General features: G+C 43.5%; 1 protein-coding gene and 1 pseudogene across 1 annotated transcript in view; both read left to right on the forward strand.

Annotated features, from left to right (window-relative positions):
- LOC114618457 overlaps positions 1-680 on the forward strand; it is a 1,238-nt pseudogene extending 558 nt beyond the window's left edge.
- Positions 681-2,651: 1,971 nt separating this feature from the next.
- Lcmt1 (leucine carboxyl methyltransferase 1) overlaps positions 2,652-19,380 on the forward strand; it is a 52,538-nt gene continuing 35,809 nt past the window's right edge. Inside the window, exon 1 of the mRNA XM_028764211.1 lies at positions 2,652-2,924. Within this exon, the coding sequence (XP_028620044.1) occupies positions 2,818-2,924 (107 nt within the window). The 5' untranslated portion in view covers positions 2,652-2,817. The remainder of the gene's footprint in view (positions 2,925-19,380) is intronic.

Raw genomic sequence — 19,380 nt, forward strand, 5'->3', positions numbered from 1 at the left:
CCTGGAGCGCATGGGTCCTGTGATGGATTGTATGGCCACCAGCCTGGAGTGCATGGGCGCCAACAACCTGGAGCGCATGGGCCTTGAGCGCATGGGAGCCAACAATCTTGAGCGCATGGGCCTGGAGCGAATGGGCACCAACAGCCTGGAACGTATGGGCCCTGTTATGGGCCCGGCACTGGGTGCTAGTATTGAGCGAATGGGCCTGGCCATGGGTGGCGCTGGCGGTGCTAGCTTTGACCGAGCCATTGAGATGGACCGGGGCAACTTTGGAGGAAGCTTCGCAGCTTCCTTTGGTGGAGCTGGAGGCCATGCACCTGGAGTAGCCAGAAAGGCCTGCCAGATATTTGTGAGAAATCTCCCATTTGATTTTACATGGAAGATGCTAAAGGACAAATTCAATGAATGTGGCCACGTGCTGTACGCCGACATCAAGATGGAGAACAGAAAGTCCAAGGGGTGCGGCGTGGTTAAGTTTGAGTCTCCAGAGGTGGCTGAGAGAGCCTGCCGGATGATGAATGGCATGAAGTTGAGTGGCCGAGAGATTGATGTTCGAATTGATAGAAATGCTTAAGCAGTTGCCTTTTTTAAACATCAGTACCAGACCTCTGAATTTGTATTTTTTCTTGTTAACCATTTTAATTTGTTGGCTGGATGTATAAAGATGTTTAAAAAATTCAGTTGCTTTTTGGGGTAATTTGAATTAATTTTTTAATGATTGGGGTTCCATTTGACTGTTTGCATTGAGATTGCAATGTATGCAATTTTTTTTGTAGTTGTGGCATCTTGTTGACATCGAATATGACTTTGATAATAAATACCAGTTCCTGAAAAAAAAAAGAGGTGTGGCCTTGTTGGAGAGGCATTACTGGGAAGTGGGCTTTGAGGTTTCAAAACCCCCAGCTCTTTCTATCACTCACTCTCCCCCCTCTTCCTCTTCCCTCCTCTCTCCCTCCCCCTCTCTCTAATTCACTCTCTCTCCCTCCATCCCTTCTCCTCCACCCACCCCCAACTTTCAGGCTATATTATCCAAGCCTGCCTATATGCTGCCTTGTTCACCACTATGATAGTCATGAACCGGCCTTCTGAAAATGTAAGCAAGCCCTTGATTAAATAATTTCTTTTATAAGCTGCCTTGGTCATGGTATCTTTTCATGACAATAGAAAAATAACTAATACAAACTGTAAGCCAAAATAAGTATGTTGTCCTTTAAGGTGCTTTTGTCAGGTATTTTGTCATAACCCCTCAAGATTAGCTTTAAGAACATTTCAGAACTGCTGTTATTCCTTTTGCCATCTCTCTCTGAAGTGTCAGTGGTTACTTGTGTCTCCAGTGAATAAGTAAAACAAAATACATGAACATATATATTGATTTACTGTTTTCCTTTTTAAAGAATTGAGTCAGGGTGTAGCTCAGTTGGTAGAATCTTTTCCAAGAGTGCACAAAACTCAGGGTTTGAGCTTCGGTAGTTTACAAATTACGTGTGGTTTACACATACCTACTGTCCCTGCACTGGAGAAGTGTAGGCATCAGAAGTTCCAGGTCATTTTTGGCTACACTGTGAGTTAAAAGCCAGGGTTCATTATAGGAGACCTCATCTAAGTTTTTTTTTTTTAAATTTGATATTGAGTCTTGCTATATTATTCAAGCTAACCTCCAATACTAGACTCAAAGGATACTATTGCTCTTGCTTCCCAAACAGGTGTGGACTACTATAACTGTGTGTGTGTGTGTGTGTGTGTGTGTTTCTGGGCTCAGACCCAAAACCTTAGAAAGGATGGCCAAGTGTTTCTCACTGCCCTATCTCCACAGAATTTTTATGGGTATGATTCAAACTTCATGAAGCTAGAGCTTATACTTTCCTCTTTCCCAAACAACAGACAAAATAGAACACAACCCTTCAATTTTATTTAAAAAGTGTTTTATAGTGATCCATTATGAAATACCTGTAAAGTTCACTGCATACGCACAATTATGAAACATATTTACTCATTTGAGAAACTGAACTCGCTTCTCTTCTCCTACCTTCCCCATTCGATGTCACCTAAACCTTGATTACTATTCACTCCTTCCTCATTCCCGCGGACTATTTTTATTACATCTGTTGTTTCTGAAACAGTTCAAGGAATTTTGTCCCCTCATCTCTAATTTACTCTCACGGTTACAGTTTTCCATTCTATTCTTCACAACTCTCTCACAACCATTTCCCTTTTCTTGCCGAGAACCCTACCCAGGTGAGCACTCTGAGTTACATTCCTAGTCACTTCCTAACACCTCAAAGGCATTAATTAGCACAGGACCTGCCTGGCACAGTGTTGACTCCCCCACTAAAAGTTTGTTACATTGTTGGACGACACGAAGGGCGACAGAAAGTTAATACTTCTTTTTAACTCGCTTCTTTTGGATGAACTCTCTGCTCTTGAGCCCTTAATTGGCCGCATTTATAATAGCTCCTGACCCAAGAAAGCAAAAGGAAAACTGAGAGAAACTAAGACTACATTTCCCAGAAAGCATTGTCGCGCCACCAGCATGTCCGGGCTCTCTTTAGAAACTTCCGGGTTGTGCGGGCGGAGCCTAAAGAATCTTCCAATAGCCTGACTGGACGAGGAACTTGGTCCAACAAACGTCAAGTCCCGGGCGCCAATCAGCTGAAGGATGGGTGGGCGGCGCGGGGGCGGCGTCACTCAGCAGCGCCCGCCTATCGCTCCTTATCCTTGCTGCTTTAGTCTGTGCCTGTTTCTTGCCTCTTCTCCCACTGCTCGTTTTCCCGTTTCCATGTCCCTGGTGGGTGCCGCACCCCAGAACATCCCACGCACATGGCCACCAGTTCGAGGGAGTCCTCGTTCTCTTCCTGCGCGTCGAGCTGTGACTTGGACGACGAGGGAGTGCGCGGCACCTGCGAAGATGCTTCTCTCTGCAAGAGGTGCCTGGGGGCGCTGGGTTTGGGAGGGGCGCTAGTGTTTGGAGCCTAGGTGCCTAGAGGGCCACTGTCCAAGACATACGCTGGACACTGGGAAGGAGCTGCCGCACTCATCTGGAGCGGCCCTGACTTCACACCTGGGAAGTACACGGAGCAGGGAGGAGTTCGTTTAAGTCATAATTACCGAGTGTGTGTGAACCCAAGGTACCACGACTAGTAATAAGGCGCTGAACAAAGCTTGCTAGATTTTGGCCTTCGGGAAAGACAGGGTGTGTTGCAAGTAATAGCTACAGCTTTGCTGAGTTAGAAATGCAACTTTGCTTGGTAGGTTACATCCTGTTGAAATTGGTCATGATTACCCATTGCACCTGAAACTCTATGAGGGATAGATTGCAGGTCCTGGCCCCCCGCAGTGTTTGTTTGTAGAAAAAATACTATACATAGACCAAAGTATTTATGGAGTTGTAGCAGGTGGTGGTGGGTCTTGTCAGTGCATGAGAAAACACAAAGCTTGGCATGTCCTTCATGCCTTGCAACAAAGTTATTGGGACATTACACTGTGCTAGGCCTTTATTTTGAGCTAATTGGTAGGGTTTGGTTTCAGTGATTGCAAATACGAAATGGAGCAAAACAGACATGATGATGTTGATCTACTAGACTCACAGCCTACTTGGGAGGAACAGTAAACTCATAATTTAGTGTGGGCTCTTGCAGAGGCAGCAGTGTCTTTATATAGAGTTTGAGATTTATACAGGGATGATTAAATTGGCAAGAAAAGTCTGAAACAAGGAAGCAGAACAATGGAGGAGTGTGGGTTTTAGAACAATTAGGACAATGCCCTGGAGATAGGCGTAGGCTGGGAGTCAGAGAGGTATTATGGTGTGGGGAATACAAGTTTTGGGGTGAAGTGTTGCACTTTTTGTAGAGTCTCAGAAACTAAGCACAGGGATTTAAAGCATCAATCCTGGAGCCAGACTGCCCAAGCTATGTAAACTCAGGCAAGTTCCTAACTTAAAAAGGGAACGTGTGTGTGTGTGTGTGTGTGTGTGTGTGTGGTGTAGGTGCATGCGTGATTGTACCTGTGGATGCCAGAGGAGGATGTTGGGTGTCCTGCTGCTCTATCATTCTGCCTTGTTCCCTTGAAACAGGATCTCTCACCTTTTCAGCCAGACTTTTTAGATAGGGAGCAAACCTTAGCAATCTCAGCTGTCTTCCTGCCCCCAACCCCATCTCCCATTGCAGGTGTGTGAAGCCATGCCCTTCTTTTTTTATTGTGCTAGGGATCCAACTCAGGTCCTCACACTTGTGCAAAAAGTGTTCTTGCCTACTAAGCCATCTTCCGAGCCCCCTAACTTTTTTTTTTAAATTGTCTTAGACTTCTTGTCTCTGAAGTAGGGGGGGGGGGGGGTAGGTGTGGGGCTGGGGAGAGAGCTTAGTTGAAAAAGTGCTTGCTGTGCAAGCATTGTGACCTGAGCTCTTATCTCCACCATCCATGTAAGAAACTGCATGTGGCATGCCTGTAACCCCAGCCCGGGGAGCTGGAAACAAGGGGATCCCTGGAGCTTACTGACCAAATGGTCTAGCTAAATTGGCAAGTTCCAGGTTCAATGAGAAACCCTGTCTCAAAAACTAAGGTGAAAAGTAAAAGAGGAAGACACTCAACATCAATCTCAGGACATGCATAGCTGTATACACCTGCACATGCAGACACGCACGTGTACATCACACAGTAAAAGTGTGTGTGAGAGAAAGAGACAGAGACAGACCGGGTCAGGGGAGGAGATGACCATCTGGTTTCTTAAGTGGTTTTGGAGATTCAGTGATACTATGTGCTATCTACTATCTGTAGATCATTTAGAGCAATGGGCATAGAGTGGATGTGACTGGGGGTTGTGGTTTGCATTTAGAGCTTTTTGCACTGGATCCTTGTCTCTGAGAATCTGGTTTGGGGTTGTTGTTTTGTTGTTGTTAAGGTGTTTGTTTTGTTTTTCGACACAGGGTGTCTCTGTGTAACCCTGGCTGTCCTGGAACTCACTCAGGCTGGCCTCCAATTCACAGAGATCTGCCTGCCTCTACCTCCTGAGTGTTGGGATTAAAGGTGTGTGCCACCACCACCTGGCATATGTGTATTTGTGTCTGTGTGAATGCACATTGTGTTGGTAGGTCCTCTAGAGTTGGAGTTATAGGTAGTTGTGAACCACCCAATGTATGTGCTGGGAACTGAACTTGGGATTCAGTACTTGATCTTAACCACTAACCACTGAGCCATTTCTTCAGCCCCCATAAATTAATCCTTAGGCTATACTTGAGGATTCGGTGTCTCTTGGTTTCTGTGATACTGTAGTCAATATCCTTGAACAATTTTTTTTCAAATTACATTTATTCACTTTGTGTGTGTGTGTGTGTATGTGTGTGTGTGTGTGTGTTAGCAGGCAGTATAGGATGGGTCATTTCTCTCCTTTTACCCTGTTGGTCCTGGGGATTGAACTCAGATCATCACATTTGGTTGCAAACATCTTCCTAAGCCATCTTGCCTGTGAGACCAACATCTTCATTGTAACAAATAAACCTTTTCAGTCTTGTTAAAAGTTGTGATATCAGGGGCTGGAGAGATGGCTCAGCAGTTAAGAGAACTAATTGGTTATTCTTCCAGAGGTCCTGAGTTCAATTCCCAGCAATCATGTGGTGGTTCACAACCATCTGTAATGCGATCTAATGCCTACTTCTGGTGTACTCATATACATAAAAATAAATAAATAAATAAATCTCTAAAAAAAAGTTGTGATATCACTTGATGCTTGCTTGTAGGGCATATGAACAAATTATCCATCTCTGCTGAAGTCTTCCCCCTTTCTTCTTTTAAAATGGGAATAATAAAGTTAGCATTTTGTATGTGAGGATTAAGTGTGATAATTGATGCAAGGTTGTTACTACAGGATTCCTACAAAGTGAAGTTGTCAATAGTTTACTAGTAATAGTTTGGATTTCCCTCCCACCAGAATATTATTTGGTTGAAGTTGCTGCGCATGCACTAGAGTGGCTCTGACTGGTTCCTGCCACCCTGAGTTACAGCATCAAATCCATAAGACAACATTTAAAAAGTTAGTTGGCCTCCCAGGGAGTTCTGGCAGTTCTGTCACTGTGTGTTGGTTTGCCCCCTCCTTTGGTCCAGAGTCCTGGAGCAGTGATGAGGTTGTCTGTGTCGGGAGCTTGTGGTGAGGATTGAGTGTGGAGTGTCTTCAGCAGCGGCTGGAGCAGATGTTTCAGACTGGTTATTATTACCACTCTCACCCCTGTAGTCATCAAACCATCAGAGTCCTGGCCTCCTTTGATATATCAGGTTTGTATTTACTTGGTTCCTGATGTGTCACTGTTGGGGATGGTGCCTTTGAGAACTGTCGAGGGAGGTCTTTAAAAAGGTTTAATGTATTTCTTTGTTTCCTTTTTCTTTTTTGGTGTATATGTGTATGAATATTTGTGTGTTGGTGTTGGGGTGTGTGTGTGTGTAGGTACATGATCTTGTGCACACCCATGTGGCAGCCGGAGAAGGATATCAGAGGTGATTTTTATTATGCCTTGTTCCTTTGAGGCAAGGGCTCTTGCAGAACCTGGAGCTCTCATTTTTCAATTAGGTCTACAACCTGCCTGTGCCATCAGTTGACCCACCCTGCACTGGGATCACAGGCATATGCAACACCAGGCTTGGCTTTTTGTGCATGTGCTGAAATCATAACTATTGAGCCATCTCTCCGAGCCTGGATATTGTATTTCTTGAAGGAGGGAATTTTCATTCTTTGAGACTTGGTTGATTGTTGTGAGAGTGGGCTGTCAAGAGAAACTCTCTTGCTCTCTCTTTTTGTATGTCTTCTCCCCCATCCACTTTTTCGCTCTGATGTGACACAGTCAGGGTGCCTTGCCAAGTTGGTGCCTTGCTGTTTGAACTAATAGTCACCAGAATCATTTGCCAAGTGAACCCCTTTGCTTTTTAAGGTACTTCCTCAGTAATTCTGTTATAGCAACATGAGTCAGACTCACATACTCTCCTTGTCTTCTCATTATGCCCATCATGCTGTGCTCTGGGTCACTGTTCTTTGTCTACCTGTGGCCCAGGGTCTGCCATGCCTGCACTGTGTCCTTTCACGTGAGTGCTGCATATTCAGGAACTCGCTCCAGTTCATCTTCTCTTTGTAACCATTCTTTCCTTCCCTGCACCTGAACTTTGATGCTTCCCTACAGATGTCCTTTTCTTGAAGTCATCTTGTTTCTCATATGTAGTATTCCAAGGATCAGGTGTTTGAGATGTGTGTTCTTCAAGCTGTTTTTGTCCTCTTCCAGTTTTTTTGAGGTTTATTATATCCAGCAGGATTCCTCCCACAATGGCTGTTGATTACCCTTTCTGAGTTAATCAGTTCCTTGAAGACTTCCATGTATGTTTCACTTCTTCTAGTCTTCCTTATTTCTTTCTTGTTAGGCATGAGTCTTGGGTAACCTTTCCAAATCCCACAGCTGGCCTTTGTTAAACAACCTTTATAGGAGCTGTTGCAAAGTATGGGACACTTTAAAATTTTTGAATCATCCTTGCACAAAGACTGTGCTAACCTCTGTAGCATTGCAATTTTAGATTATCTGCTGTTGAAATGAGCACCCTCCTTAATTCTTGACATAGTCCCTGGGTGAGCTCAGCATCCTGTAAACACTCAGTTTGCCTGTATACCCTTGTTCCTTTGGGACCACCCTTTCCCACCGTAGTACCCTGTGTCTCTCTGCCTTGGCACATAACCATCTTCCTCCTTTGCAGTTGCCTTAATCAGTTATTAGGACTCAGTCTAGTTTCCTCAGAACCATGGATTTTCCTGTCCTCAAGTCAGAGCTTAGAGTTCATAGTCCATCATTCAACAACTGAGTTGACAGTGCTCATATCTCTCTTGTACTTTGGTCTTAGTAGACCTCTTTGATGAATTAGGTGAGTAGCCAGAAGGAGACAGTAGCAAGAAGGTGTGGTCCAGCAGAGTATGGTGGGTCTCAGAGAAATGGAACAACTTCTAGTTTCCATTTCCTCCTGGAATACTTGTGGTATAACCCATAGTAGGGCAACTTGAACTCCTGTGAATTTGTGTCTGCCAGCCTGGTCTATACCCTAACTGCTTCTCTGGACAACTCATTCTTACTCTTTAAAAAAAATTCTGTTTGTGTATATGTCTGTACACCTGCATATGCATGCATATACATGTGTCCTGGTGTATGCACACGTATATGTGCATGTGGACATCAGAGTTTGATGTCAAGTGTCTTCAGCTATTGCACTCCATCTTATTCTTTAAGGAAGAGTTTCTCACTGAGTCTAGAGCTCATAGATTCAGCTAGATTCTCTGGCTAGTGAGCTCTAGGGGTCTACTTATTTCACCCTTCCCCCAAAACTCGGGTGACAGTTGCACAGTGTCTGGCTTTTTACATGAGTGTTGGGGATCTAAACTCAGGTCATCTACTTTGCTTGCACAAGAATAGCTTTGTTTCCTGGGAACGCTGGGATCATAGACGCTCATGGTAGGCTTTTGTGTGTATTCTGGGTCCTTGGGGTTAAAACTCAGATCCTCATGCTTGTATTTACCTGCTAAGCCATTACCCTAGCACCTGGTTTGTTTGTTTTTGAGATAAGGTTTCATTGTGTAGCCTAGACAGGTCTTGGACTCCTGTCCTCATGTCTCTCTCTCTGTGAGCAACTGGGACTACATTTCATACTTTATCTATTTCCACACTTTTCTGTCCAGTATACTGCTTGACAGAGGCCACAGAAGCCTTCAAGTGGAACTGCATTCATGTTCCTCTAAGAACCTTAACAGTCCTTCCCTGTAGGACATTTGTCTTAGTTTTGTAGCACACACTTGTAGCTAGAGAAGATGATTTAATAGTTGTAGTCTCTCAATAAGAGGGCACAGAAAATACTTCTTAGGATGTGTATGCCAGCTGGGCTGTTTGTAGGAGGGTCCATGAAACAGATGCTGTGGACCAAATGCTAATAGCAGAGGCCAGGCAGCTCTGTTGGGGAGGCACACTCAGGATGTTAGGATGTTTGGATGAAGGATTGAAGGGGTAATAGAAACCCAGTCACCTATCAACTGGGAGAGAGGGGGCTTGGTATTTTTGTGGGTGACACAATGCCTGTGCTACTTAGTGTTTGTTAGTTTGACACAAGCTCAGGTCATCTGGGAAGAGGAAACTTCAAATGAGAAAATGTCTCTGTGAGGCTATCTTGCAGACAAGTCTGTGGAGCATTTTCTGGATGAATGATTGATATGGGAGGGCCCTGGCCACTGTGACCAAGTGACAGTACACCTCTCCCCCACCCCCATGTAAACCAAATAAACCCTGTCCTTCCTAAGTTGTTTTAGTTGTGGTGCTTTATCACAGAAATAGAAAGCAAACTAAGACAGTGATCTTGTTTTTAATCTGTATTTAGAATTCAGCAGGGCACACAATCTGCATCACTTGTCATTCTTGCAGAATGCCTTATGCTTGTGCCCTGCAAGATTGTTTATGCCCAGCAGGAAAACAGCATGGCCTCACTGTGGATACCAAGCCAGCCACCTTCAGATGAAGGCCTGGCTCATGCTAACCAGCCAGTTCCTAGAGGCCAAGGCTGCTTTCCATGCACAGTGGAATCTTTACAACATGCACAGAGGCTGCCAGGCATGTTTAGAAACATTAACAGAGTGTGTTAGGGGAACTTGACAGAGATGGGCACTGGGCAGCAGCAGAAGATTCTGCAGAGGGTGATGGTAAGACCTACAGAAGGTGCCGTCATCCTCAGGGATGTAAGTGGTGGACTGACATGGTCTAGCAGCATTCCTCTGCTAGCTGTGCAGGAGATAGGTAGTGGCAGAGGGGGCTTTCTCTCTCTGCCACAGCCCTGTTTTCTTTTCCCTCACTCAGTCTCTTAATATACATCCCTCTTCTGCTCAGGGTGACTTTATCCTGTCACTTGAAAATCTTCCAGATCTTGCATACAATGTGGTATTTGACCCACTCTGCCTTTTTATGATCTGGTCATTCTCCATTGAATATCCACCTAATTAAAAATATCCACTCAGAATGGCCTCAGATGCTCTACTGCTAACCTATCTTGCTAAAGATCACCCTGACATCTTCTTCTAACCCTACTCTACTGGCCACTAGGTCACAGGTAAGACAGGGTGACATGGTCTTATAAGTCTTCCACTTACGTGATCTGTAACCTAGATCCATTGTTTTTCCTCTCAAAGTATTTCCGGAATGTACTTCCTTCCTTCCACCTCAGCTCCTGGTTTCTCAGTGCAAGGTGAGGTTAGATATGATCAGAGTTAAGGCACTCTTCTGCCTCCTGGGCTTCCTCGGTCATTGTTTCTTCTACTCCATAAGTCATAGTGAACCCAGAAGTTGTAAAAGGCTGTCTGGATTGTGTCCTTCCGTGGCTCGGTGGCTTCTTGTGGACAATGGCCTTACCCAGTTTTGCAGGGTCCTGCTTGTTCTGATACGAGTCCCCAGCATCATTCCACCCTACTCTGCCTTTCAGCACTTCTTCCTCAGAGCCATCAAACATGCTGGTCCCTCTGCTTCAGACTAGTTGGTTTCATGTCAGTTTACAGAATTATATTTTCGTTCACACAGAATTCTTTCATGAGTGCCTGCTTTGTTTATGGAAGTGGTGTTCTAGACTACAGATATAGAAATAAACAAACCAAATGGAGCTCTTAGAAACCAGACAGGAAGCAAGCCACATACGTGTCATACCAGATGTGATTTCAAGGGGAGAAAGACCAGAGAAGGTCCCACTGAGAAGGTACATCTACAGCAAACACTTGGAGAAGGTGAGGGAGTATACCCTGGAGACATCTGAGGAAATAGTATCCCAGGCAGAAAATAGAGTGGAAATGTTCCCAAGCCTGCTGGACTTGTTTTATAAGCAGCAATACAGAGTGATTGAGAGGGAGAAGAGTCTGTGCATAATAGGTTCTTGGAATTTAAACAATTTTTAAAATTATTTTATGCATATGAATGCTTTGCCAGTATGTATGTGTACCACATGCACGCCAGGTGTTCACTAAGGTCAGAAGTGGGCATTGTATCCTGTGGGACTGGAGTTATAGATGGTTGTAAGTGATGGGACTGGAAACTGGGTCCTCTGGAAGAACCCGAGTGCTCTTAACCATAGGCAACTTTCCAGCTCCTCTTGTAACTTTTCTCTTATGAGGTAGGAACCATTAGAGGATTTTGAGCTGGAGAATGAAGTAGCCTGATTTGGGTTTTTAAAAGACTGAGAATAGATGGTAGGAAGCAAGGATGGAGGCAGGGAGACAAAGACTGTTACTGCCCAGAAAATCTTAAGGGAGAGCTGCTGGTACTCAGGGCAGGATGGTCATGGGGGCAGGACTGCAAACATTCATGACACTTTTGGAAGGCAGAGTAGCTGATAGAGAGTGCTGACTGATGGCTGAGGACTCTTAAGATTATTCCAGGATGTTTGACTTAGCTCAGATTGAGATGGGGCTTCCTCAGGCAGACGCCTCTGATACATGAAATGACCTGCATGGTTATGGGATTGACCTGATTGGGGTGTTGGGAATGAAGAAACGACATGCACAGACACATACAAAAAAAAAAAAAAGGTGGAATTGAATGGCCTTGCATCTGAAGGAGATGCACCAGTAGCCTAGAAACTCAGTGTGCTTTGTTATGTACTGCTGAGCAAAAAGCCAAGTTAACTGATCTCTGTAGGAGAGTAGTCTCAGGCTGCAGTCACCCCAGAGAAGGAGGCAGTGGCTGATACTTTCTGTACACTTTGTCAGCATTTGTACTAGGACTAGGAGAAGGCTTTGCCGCTACTCCAAGCCTGACCTGGTGAAGGCCTTCCCCTTACCATGGGTCTGAGGCATTAAGGTACGTGTCATGGCTGTGGCCATATCAGCAGGCACATTCACTCAGTACTTGATCTGTTCCCCATACTCACAGCCCCATGCTTCTGTTAGTTGTCTAGGGTGTTTTCCTTGTGGTCAGCAGCTCAGACATAGTTCAAAAACTCATAGCTTAGTGTTTGTATCTTCCAGGAGAATGAGTCAACACAGAGCAGGGATGCATGCTGTAGACGCACAGTGAACCTTTGTCAGATGAGAAACTGAATCCAGGTGGTATTAAGGATTGTATTTCCTGATGCATGAAGTCTTAGCTTACTGATGTGAGTGGCCAGTGTGTTATAGAAACCAGACCAGGACCAAGACTGACATTCCTTTGAGCTATTATAGAATGTAATGATTTCTCAACCCAAGTGATACAGGGGCAGGCCCTATGGTCACCTCTAGGCAAAGTTAGCCCCTGAGGGCTTTGGCGCAGGCCTTTCTGGTGTACCGATTACACCAGATTATCTTTAGAGTTGAGCACCAGAGAGCAAGGTGGAGATTTGATCTAAAATATTTTCAAAGCTAGTTCTACTTTCCATTTTAAGAGAAAATATACTATTGTAGAAGTGGACCATTCTAGTCAAGATAAATGAGCTTCTAAACTTGCCTATAAATGAAGAAAATTCCGCCATGTTCCTGCCTACCCACCCACCACTTTCTTTCCCTCCCTCTTCTTTTTTCCTTCCTTCCTGTTTCGGATTTGTTTATTTCTCTGTCTCCCAGGTGGCCTCAAGTTTATTACCTTCCTGCCTCTCTGGGAATGCATGCACACTTCACCAGGCCTTTTGTACCTTACCAGACCTACTTCCTTTTTTTCTTTTTTAAAGATTTATTGATTTTATGTATAAAATGTACACTACACTGTATATTTTATGTATAAATGTACAGTACACTGTAGGCTTTCTTCAGATACACCAGAAGAGGGCATCAGATCCCATTACAGATTGTTGTGAGCCACCATGTGGTTGCTGGGAATTGAACTCAGAACCTCTAGAAGAGCAAGTCAGTGCTCTTAACCACTGAGCCATCTCTCCAGCCTCGTCTTTCTTCTTTTTTATAATTACATTTGTTTATTTGTATATGTACATTCATGGATTGTTATAGTTGAATACGTAGGATAATCTGTAGGAGTTAGTTCCCTTTCTGCATGGGGATTAAACTCAGGATGTAACATTTGGCAGTAAGCACCTTTAGCTATTGAGTTATCTCACTGGTTCCAAAGCTTAATTCTTTCTTTCTTTTTTTAAAAGAAAAAAATTCTTTTTTAAGTTTTTAAATTTTTTAATGACTTATTTATTTTTTATTTTACATGCATTGATGTCTTGTTTGCTTGTGTACCTGTATGCGGATCCCTGGAACTGGAATTATTGACAGTTGTGAGCTGCCATGTGGGTGCTAGGAATTGAACCCAGGTCCTCTGGAAACCAGGGCTCTTAACCGCTCAGCCATCTCTCCAGCTCCAGAAGTTTAATTCTTAAAGGACAATAGTGAGCATTCCCTCCCTTAAAGTGGACACTTTGTCTGCCTCGTTCTCTTCAGCGGCTGTGCAGGCTCTACTGGATGCTTTGCTTTAAAACTGTTCTAGTTTGCTATTAAAGTTGTATTATACAGCTGGGAGATGGCTCCACAGTTAAGAGCACTGGTTGCTCTTCAAGAGGACCTGGGTTCAATTTTCCAGCACCTACCTGGCAGCTCATAACCATCTCTAACTCCAGTTCCCAGGTATCTGGCAGTATGTCATGGCCTCTAAGTGTACTAGTGCACACATGTAATACGCAGACATATATATGTAGACAAAGTAGTCATAGTCATCAATTTTTTAAAGAATAGGAAGGAGGAATAAAATTATATTGTGGCCACCACCACTTCTCCATATGCTTTCCAGTAAAAGATCCCTGCAGTGAAGTTGGCAGAATCACCCAGAAAGAGATTGTATGAGTTTGCATTCCTACCCAAAGTGAACATGTTATGAATTATGGAATATTCTCAGTTTCTTAAGTTCTTTATTATCTACCAAGTAGAAGAATTCTGTCTTGTTAATTTGTAACGAGTAATAGGTCTTATTTTAATTTAGTTACAACTTAGGATGTCCATTTTTAAGCTGGCTGTTGGCTTCCGTGGATGCTCACCATCTCATCTTTCTCCCGGGTTGCCTTTCTCCTCTCCTCTGCTTTTGTTTGTTTTTGTTTTCACAGTGTTGGGCTGGACCCAGGCCTTGGATTGGTACTAGGCAAGTGCTGTGTTGAGCTACATCCTTATTATTTGTTATTTATATTTTATTGTTGATTTGTAAGACTTTGAACACCAAGCACTGTAATTTTCCCTCTATATTTGATGAAGAAATATTTTCTGTAAGGCTGGTGTGTGTTTTTTCAGTTAAATTTGTTTGGTGTATTTCATAGTAATGGAAGTTGTCAGTGTTTATGCTACTGTGTCTGACACTTGCTAGGTGTGTGCATGAGTATGTGTGTGTGCATATGTGTGCTTGTCTATGTGTACATACATGCATATATGGAAGCTTGTAAATGTCAGGTATCTTTCCTTGATCACTCTCCATCTTTACTTGTTGAGACAGAGTCAACTTCATTGGTCAGTTAAGCTCTGGCTCTGCCCTATACTGTGGTGGAGTTACAGGCATACACCAGTGTGCCTGACTGTGTGGGCGCTGGGGATCTCAGCACTTTCTCAAGTGAGCCACTCACTGCAGTCTTTACTTTCTGACTAATCCTAAGGAAGGCCATTGGCAATCATTGTAACAGTTTCTTTCCGCACTTTGGTAGGCTTTGTTCCTATGTTTTGAAGTAAGGTTACATTATATATGTTAGAAGGCTGCAGTGCTAACTCTACCCCTCTGTACTGACGGTGCTGATTTAAGCACACTTCGCCTGTATACCCAGTCTTCACAATATACTCAGTCTTCACAGTATACTCAATCTTCGCACACACTGCAGTGCAGCAGTGCTGTTCCACCTCATTTTTCAGCTGAAGTTGCTTTTGTTCATTTTGATGACTGAAATCATTGACTTAAAAGTTACATAATTGTCTTTTATCTAGAGTCCCATTCCTTGTTTCTCAGGCTAAGGGAAGCTTATAGAATTCTCCTAGTTTGTTTGATTGGCTGTGCTTTGGGAAGGAAAAGTGAAAGCAGATGCTGACAGAAGATGTATGCCTTGAGCCCCCTTCCATCAAGGGAGCAGTATTTTCTGGGGGAAGCCTACTGAGTAGACTTCTTTGTTGTTGTTGTTGTTATTGTTGTTGTTTTGAAACAAGGTCATTCCAGGTAGCCATGTCATCCTGGAGCATTTCATATAGACCATGCTGACCTCAAACTCACAGAAATCCATCTGCCTCAGCCTCCAGAATACTGGCTTTAAGGCATATACCACCATCAGGGAGATAAGAGCCCTAGATTTGACTGTTTGTGTACATTCTTTAATGAATCATATGGTACATATTCTTTATTTTATTTTATTTTTTTGTTTTGACATAGGGTTTCACTGTGTAGCCCTTGGCTGGCTGGAACTTGCGGTATAGATCAGGCTGACCTCGAACTCACAGAGTACTGGGATTAAAGGTTTGTTCCAGCATGTTTTTATATCCAGTATATTCTTTGAGGTTTATTCATGTGCATATCAACAGAGATACACAGACCCAGATAATAATGTAGATTTTAATCGGTAGAGCTCAGTCCATTCCAACTCAGTCCAGCTTGAACTGAATTGTTTCAAGGAACTGAGTGTTTCAAGGAAGAGTGGGAAAACAGAAGTGTGCCTGACCTCAGTGGGGTTAGGGTGTTGAAAACGCACAAACCCTTAGAAGGCAAGATTAGCTCCTGTAAAGTCATATAAAAAAAAAAAAAGTAATACTAACTGGTGTTTGCAAACTTAGGCTCTTGCCCTACCTCAGAGACTGGGACAAGTACCCCGCTCAGGTGCTGACTGGAACAAACAGTGACTCCTTTTTGCAGCCTCAGATTTTCTTAGACAGTACCCTAAGGTGGCTTCGGGTCATCCTATAGATGGGTCCTTAAGCTGTTAGCAATTATAGCCTATGGCTAAGGCATAGTCAACAAGTAGGCTCAGGAGCTTGACTGAATATTTGGTTCAGTCCTGTATCTATTGTCTGATTTGTTCATTTACCTGCTCTTCTTGGTCCTGTATGGGCCATTGTAAATAGGCTTTGGTCAGCATTCTTTTTTCCGTCTTTCATTTCTCTCGGGTTCTTTTTGTTTTGTAGTTGCCCGGTGGTAGCAATGCAATATTCTGAAAGTATCTCTTACGTTCTAAGTTACTGAAACTTTTGCTAGACCTCACAGCCAGAGTTAATAATACACTTTGAGGTCACTTAAGACTGATAGCCTACTGTGTACTCAAACTGTTTGTTTAACCTGCCTTTAGGAGAACAATGAAACAATCAACCTTACCTGCCTAAGATTCCCATGAGGTCAGCTTTTACAACCGTAGCTAATGCATAGCTGCAGTTTTCATCTGTGTACTCTTCCATTCCTCCGACCAGAGTAATGCACGTGAGTCATTAGCTGAGAGCAGCAGACACACAGGTTGAGAGCAGCTCCCTAAGATCTGCAGAAAGGTTGTAAACAGTGTTTGTTATCTGGTCAGGTGGGATCAGTTGGAGCTAGTGACTTAACCTCTCGTAAAACTTTGTTAAAGATTTCTGTCAACTATCCCATCCCTTCCTCATGTGATGCTTTCTGTACTGTTCTGTAAATACAGAACAAAGCTCTTTGTCAGGGACAGACACGTAGACACAGATACACACACACACACAAAGACACAGTTCCATGTAGAACATACAGATACAGAAGCAGATTTACAAGACAGCTTTCAGACAAGCGCAGATTTAAACTCATGCAACAGACAGATAGAGGGCAGAAGACATAGGAAGCACAAAGTAGGGAATTCAAAGCTGGACTTGATTAAATGACTCCAAGGGGAAGTTGTTTTATTTCTCTTTTTCATGCCACACTGATGCATTATGGGTGACTTAGAGTTAGTCACCAATTTGTTACAATCGTCAAACCCAATCCTAGGTGGGTTCATCTTCAACCAGCACACTGTTTCCCTCCTGGTTTGTGTGTTCACACGTCCTTCCAGTGATGCACCAGAACTCTAGGCTCTCTAGATCTTTGTTGCATGTGGCATTGCCAGTGGATGTGAAATGCATCTCATTATGGTTTTAAATTACGTTTCGGTGGTGACTAATGGCAAACACATTTTCATGCATTTATTACCGTTTCCACATCTTTTGTCTAGTGTGTTAAAATCTTTTGCCTGTTTTTATTGATGTTATTGTTCGTTTGTTGTCGATCATTACATATTCTAGGTAGAATCTTTTGTCAGGCAAACATGTTCTGTGTGCATGTTTCTACATGTACAGGAAAATAAAATACTGGAATATCATTTGTGATAGGACAAAAGATAAACTATACATGATAGGAATAGATCTAATAAGAGACAAGAAACCTCTCCACACAGAAACCTGTTTTGCTTAGCAGGATTAAAGATTTAAATGGAGATATACTTTCTCACATGGGAGGTAGGGTATTGCTAAGATATCTGAGCCAAGTATGGGGTTGTGCACACCTGTAATCACAGCATGTCTGAAGCAGAGGCAGAAGGATTAAGAGTTTAGAAGGCCATTTATAGCTATATAGTGAGTTTAAGAACAGCTTGGGACCCTGACTCAGAAACAGAATAAAACAAAAAATGGACTTCTGTTCTAGTCAGGTTGATATATAGTCATTGTACTCCGTTCTAAATTCAGTCCATCTTTTTCTTTTTTCAAGAAATAACAGGTTCATTCTAAAATACATATGGAAATATAAAGGATCTGGGAAAAAAAGATTCAGAGTGTTTTGAAAAGGTCAGAATCTGAACACTTACACTGCCTGGTGTTTTACAGTAACCTTAGTTATAAAGCTTACTGTAAAACTGTAAGAACAGTGGCATAGAGGGAGATGAGTCCATCCGTACAGCAGCCAGGCAGGCAGCAGAGAGAGAGATGAGCACTGGTGCTTTCTTTTCAGCTTAAATAGAAATTGTGCTGCCCACATATCAGTTAACTCAGTCTAGAATTTCCCTTACAGATGTGCCCAGAGAGTTGCTTCAGTGTTGATTCCATCAAATTGACAACAGAGATAGACCATCATAGCATCTTAGCATTATATGAAGTATTGGCTCATGGCTTGCTAAGTTGGAGACATCGTACCAAGGGACCATTCTGGGTGAACTGTTGCCATTACACCGTGCTGTGAATGTTGGTACCCTGTCTCAGTGTTCAGTAACTGCTTTCAACAGTGCACGAACTCCTTTTCCATTGCTGTGACCAGATTGCCTAGTGTAGATAAGGGAGGAAAGATCTTTTGGCTCCCAGTGTTAGGAGAGTACAGTCAGTCCATTATTTCTTTGATTTAGAAGCCTGAGCAGAAACATCATGGTGACAGGAACCTGTGGTGGAGGAGAAGTGTTCTGGCCATGGCAGAGCAGGAAGCAGAGAGGGGAACGCAGGTACTCACTTAGCTTTCCCTTTCCTCCTTTAATTCCAACCAGGCCTCCAGCCAGAGGTATGACATCTCCCACCTTTGAGGTGGGTCTCCTGAGGTGTATAGTTTCTTGCATGCTTCAACAAGTCAGGTCTGCACATCTACTCAGACCTCAACAAATCCTTAGTTAGGGGCAGCCTATGACCTGGAAGGGGCTGCTCCTATTTTCTCTTCATAAAGCAAGACTAAATGCTCAGACCATGGGACAGCAAAAGTGAAACTGAAAGACGATAAAATTACAATTGGAGGCAGTAAGAGGCCCTGGAGACCACAAGCAGGATGTAGTTCATACTCAGGTTGGTACTAAGAACAGTCTTTGCAATCAAAAATAGGTGTTATGTGTACACACGCGCGCGCGCGCACACACACACACACACACACACACACACACACACACACACACACACGAGAGCACAGTAGAACCAGCAAGCAGAATTGGTGCTTAGCATCATGGGTGGTGTGGAGTTAGCTGCTGCTAATAGCATTTCAAGTGAGAGGTGTCTAGTGGGGCATTTTGGATACCTGTGGGTTAGTTCCTAACAAAGTTGGGAGATCCAGCACATGGAATTGTCTTTGTGCACATTCTTGGTTATTAAGATAAGTGGGATTGTTGGCTCATTGCGTATGCATGTATCCCATGCTTTATATTCCTGTTGGCACAGCACCTTGTGGCACAGGTGTGCCTGCCACTGCCTGGTAGCAGTGCTTGAGTGCCTGCTTCCTCGTCCTCCAAATCTAAGCTCTACTCAGAAATAGTTTTGGCACCAGGTAGAAAGGAGAAATGACTTGATTTGAGCTTTTCTTTTGCCTTCAAGAATTGTTGTTAAGCTCTTGCTCTCTTGCTCCTGCTCTTGCCTTACTGCTCCGGCTCTCTCCCCATCCCCTTCTACGCTCATGGCCAGCCTCTACTTCTCGTCTCGTCTCTTCTCGTCTCTTCTCTTCTCTCCTCTCCTCTCCTCTCCTCTCC

The sequence above is a fragment of the Grammomys surdaster genome, unplaced genomic scaffold (genome assembly GCF_004785775.1).
Source record: "Grammomys surdaster isolate TR1022 unplaced genomic scaffold, NIH_TR_1.0 142, whole genome shotgun sequence".
NCBI classification, from domain to species: domain Eukaryota; kingdom Metazoa; phylum Chordata; class Mammalia; order Rodentia; family Muridae; genus Grammomys; species Grammomys surdaster.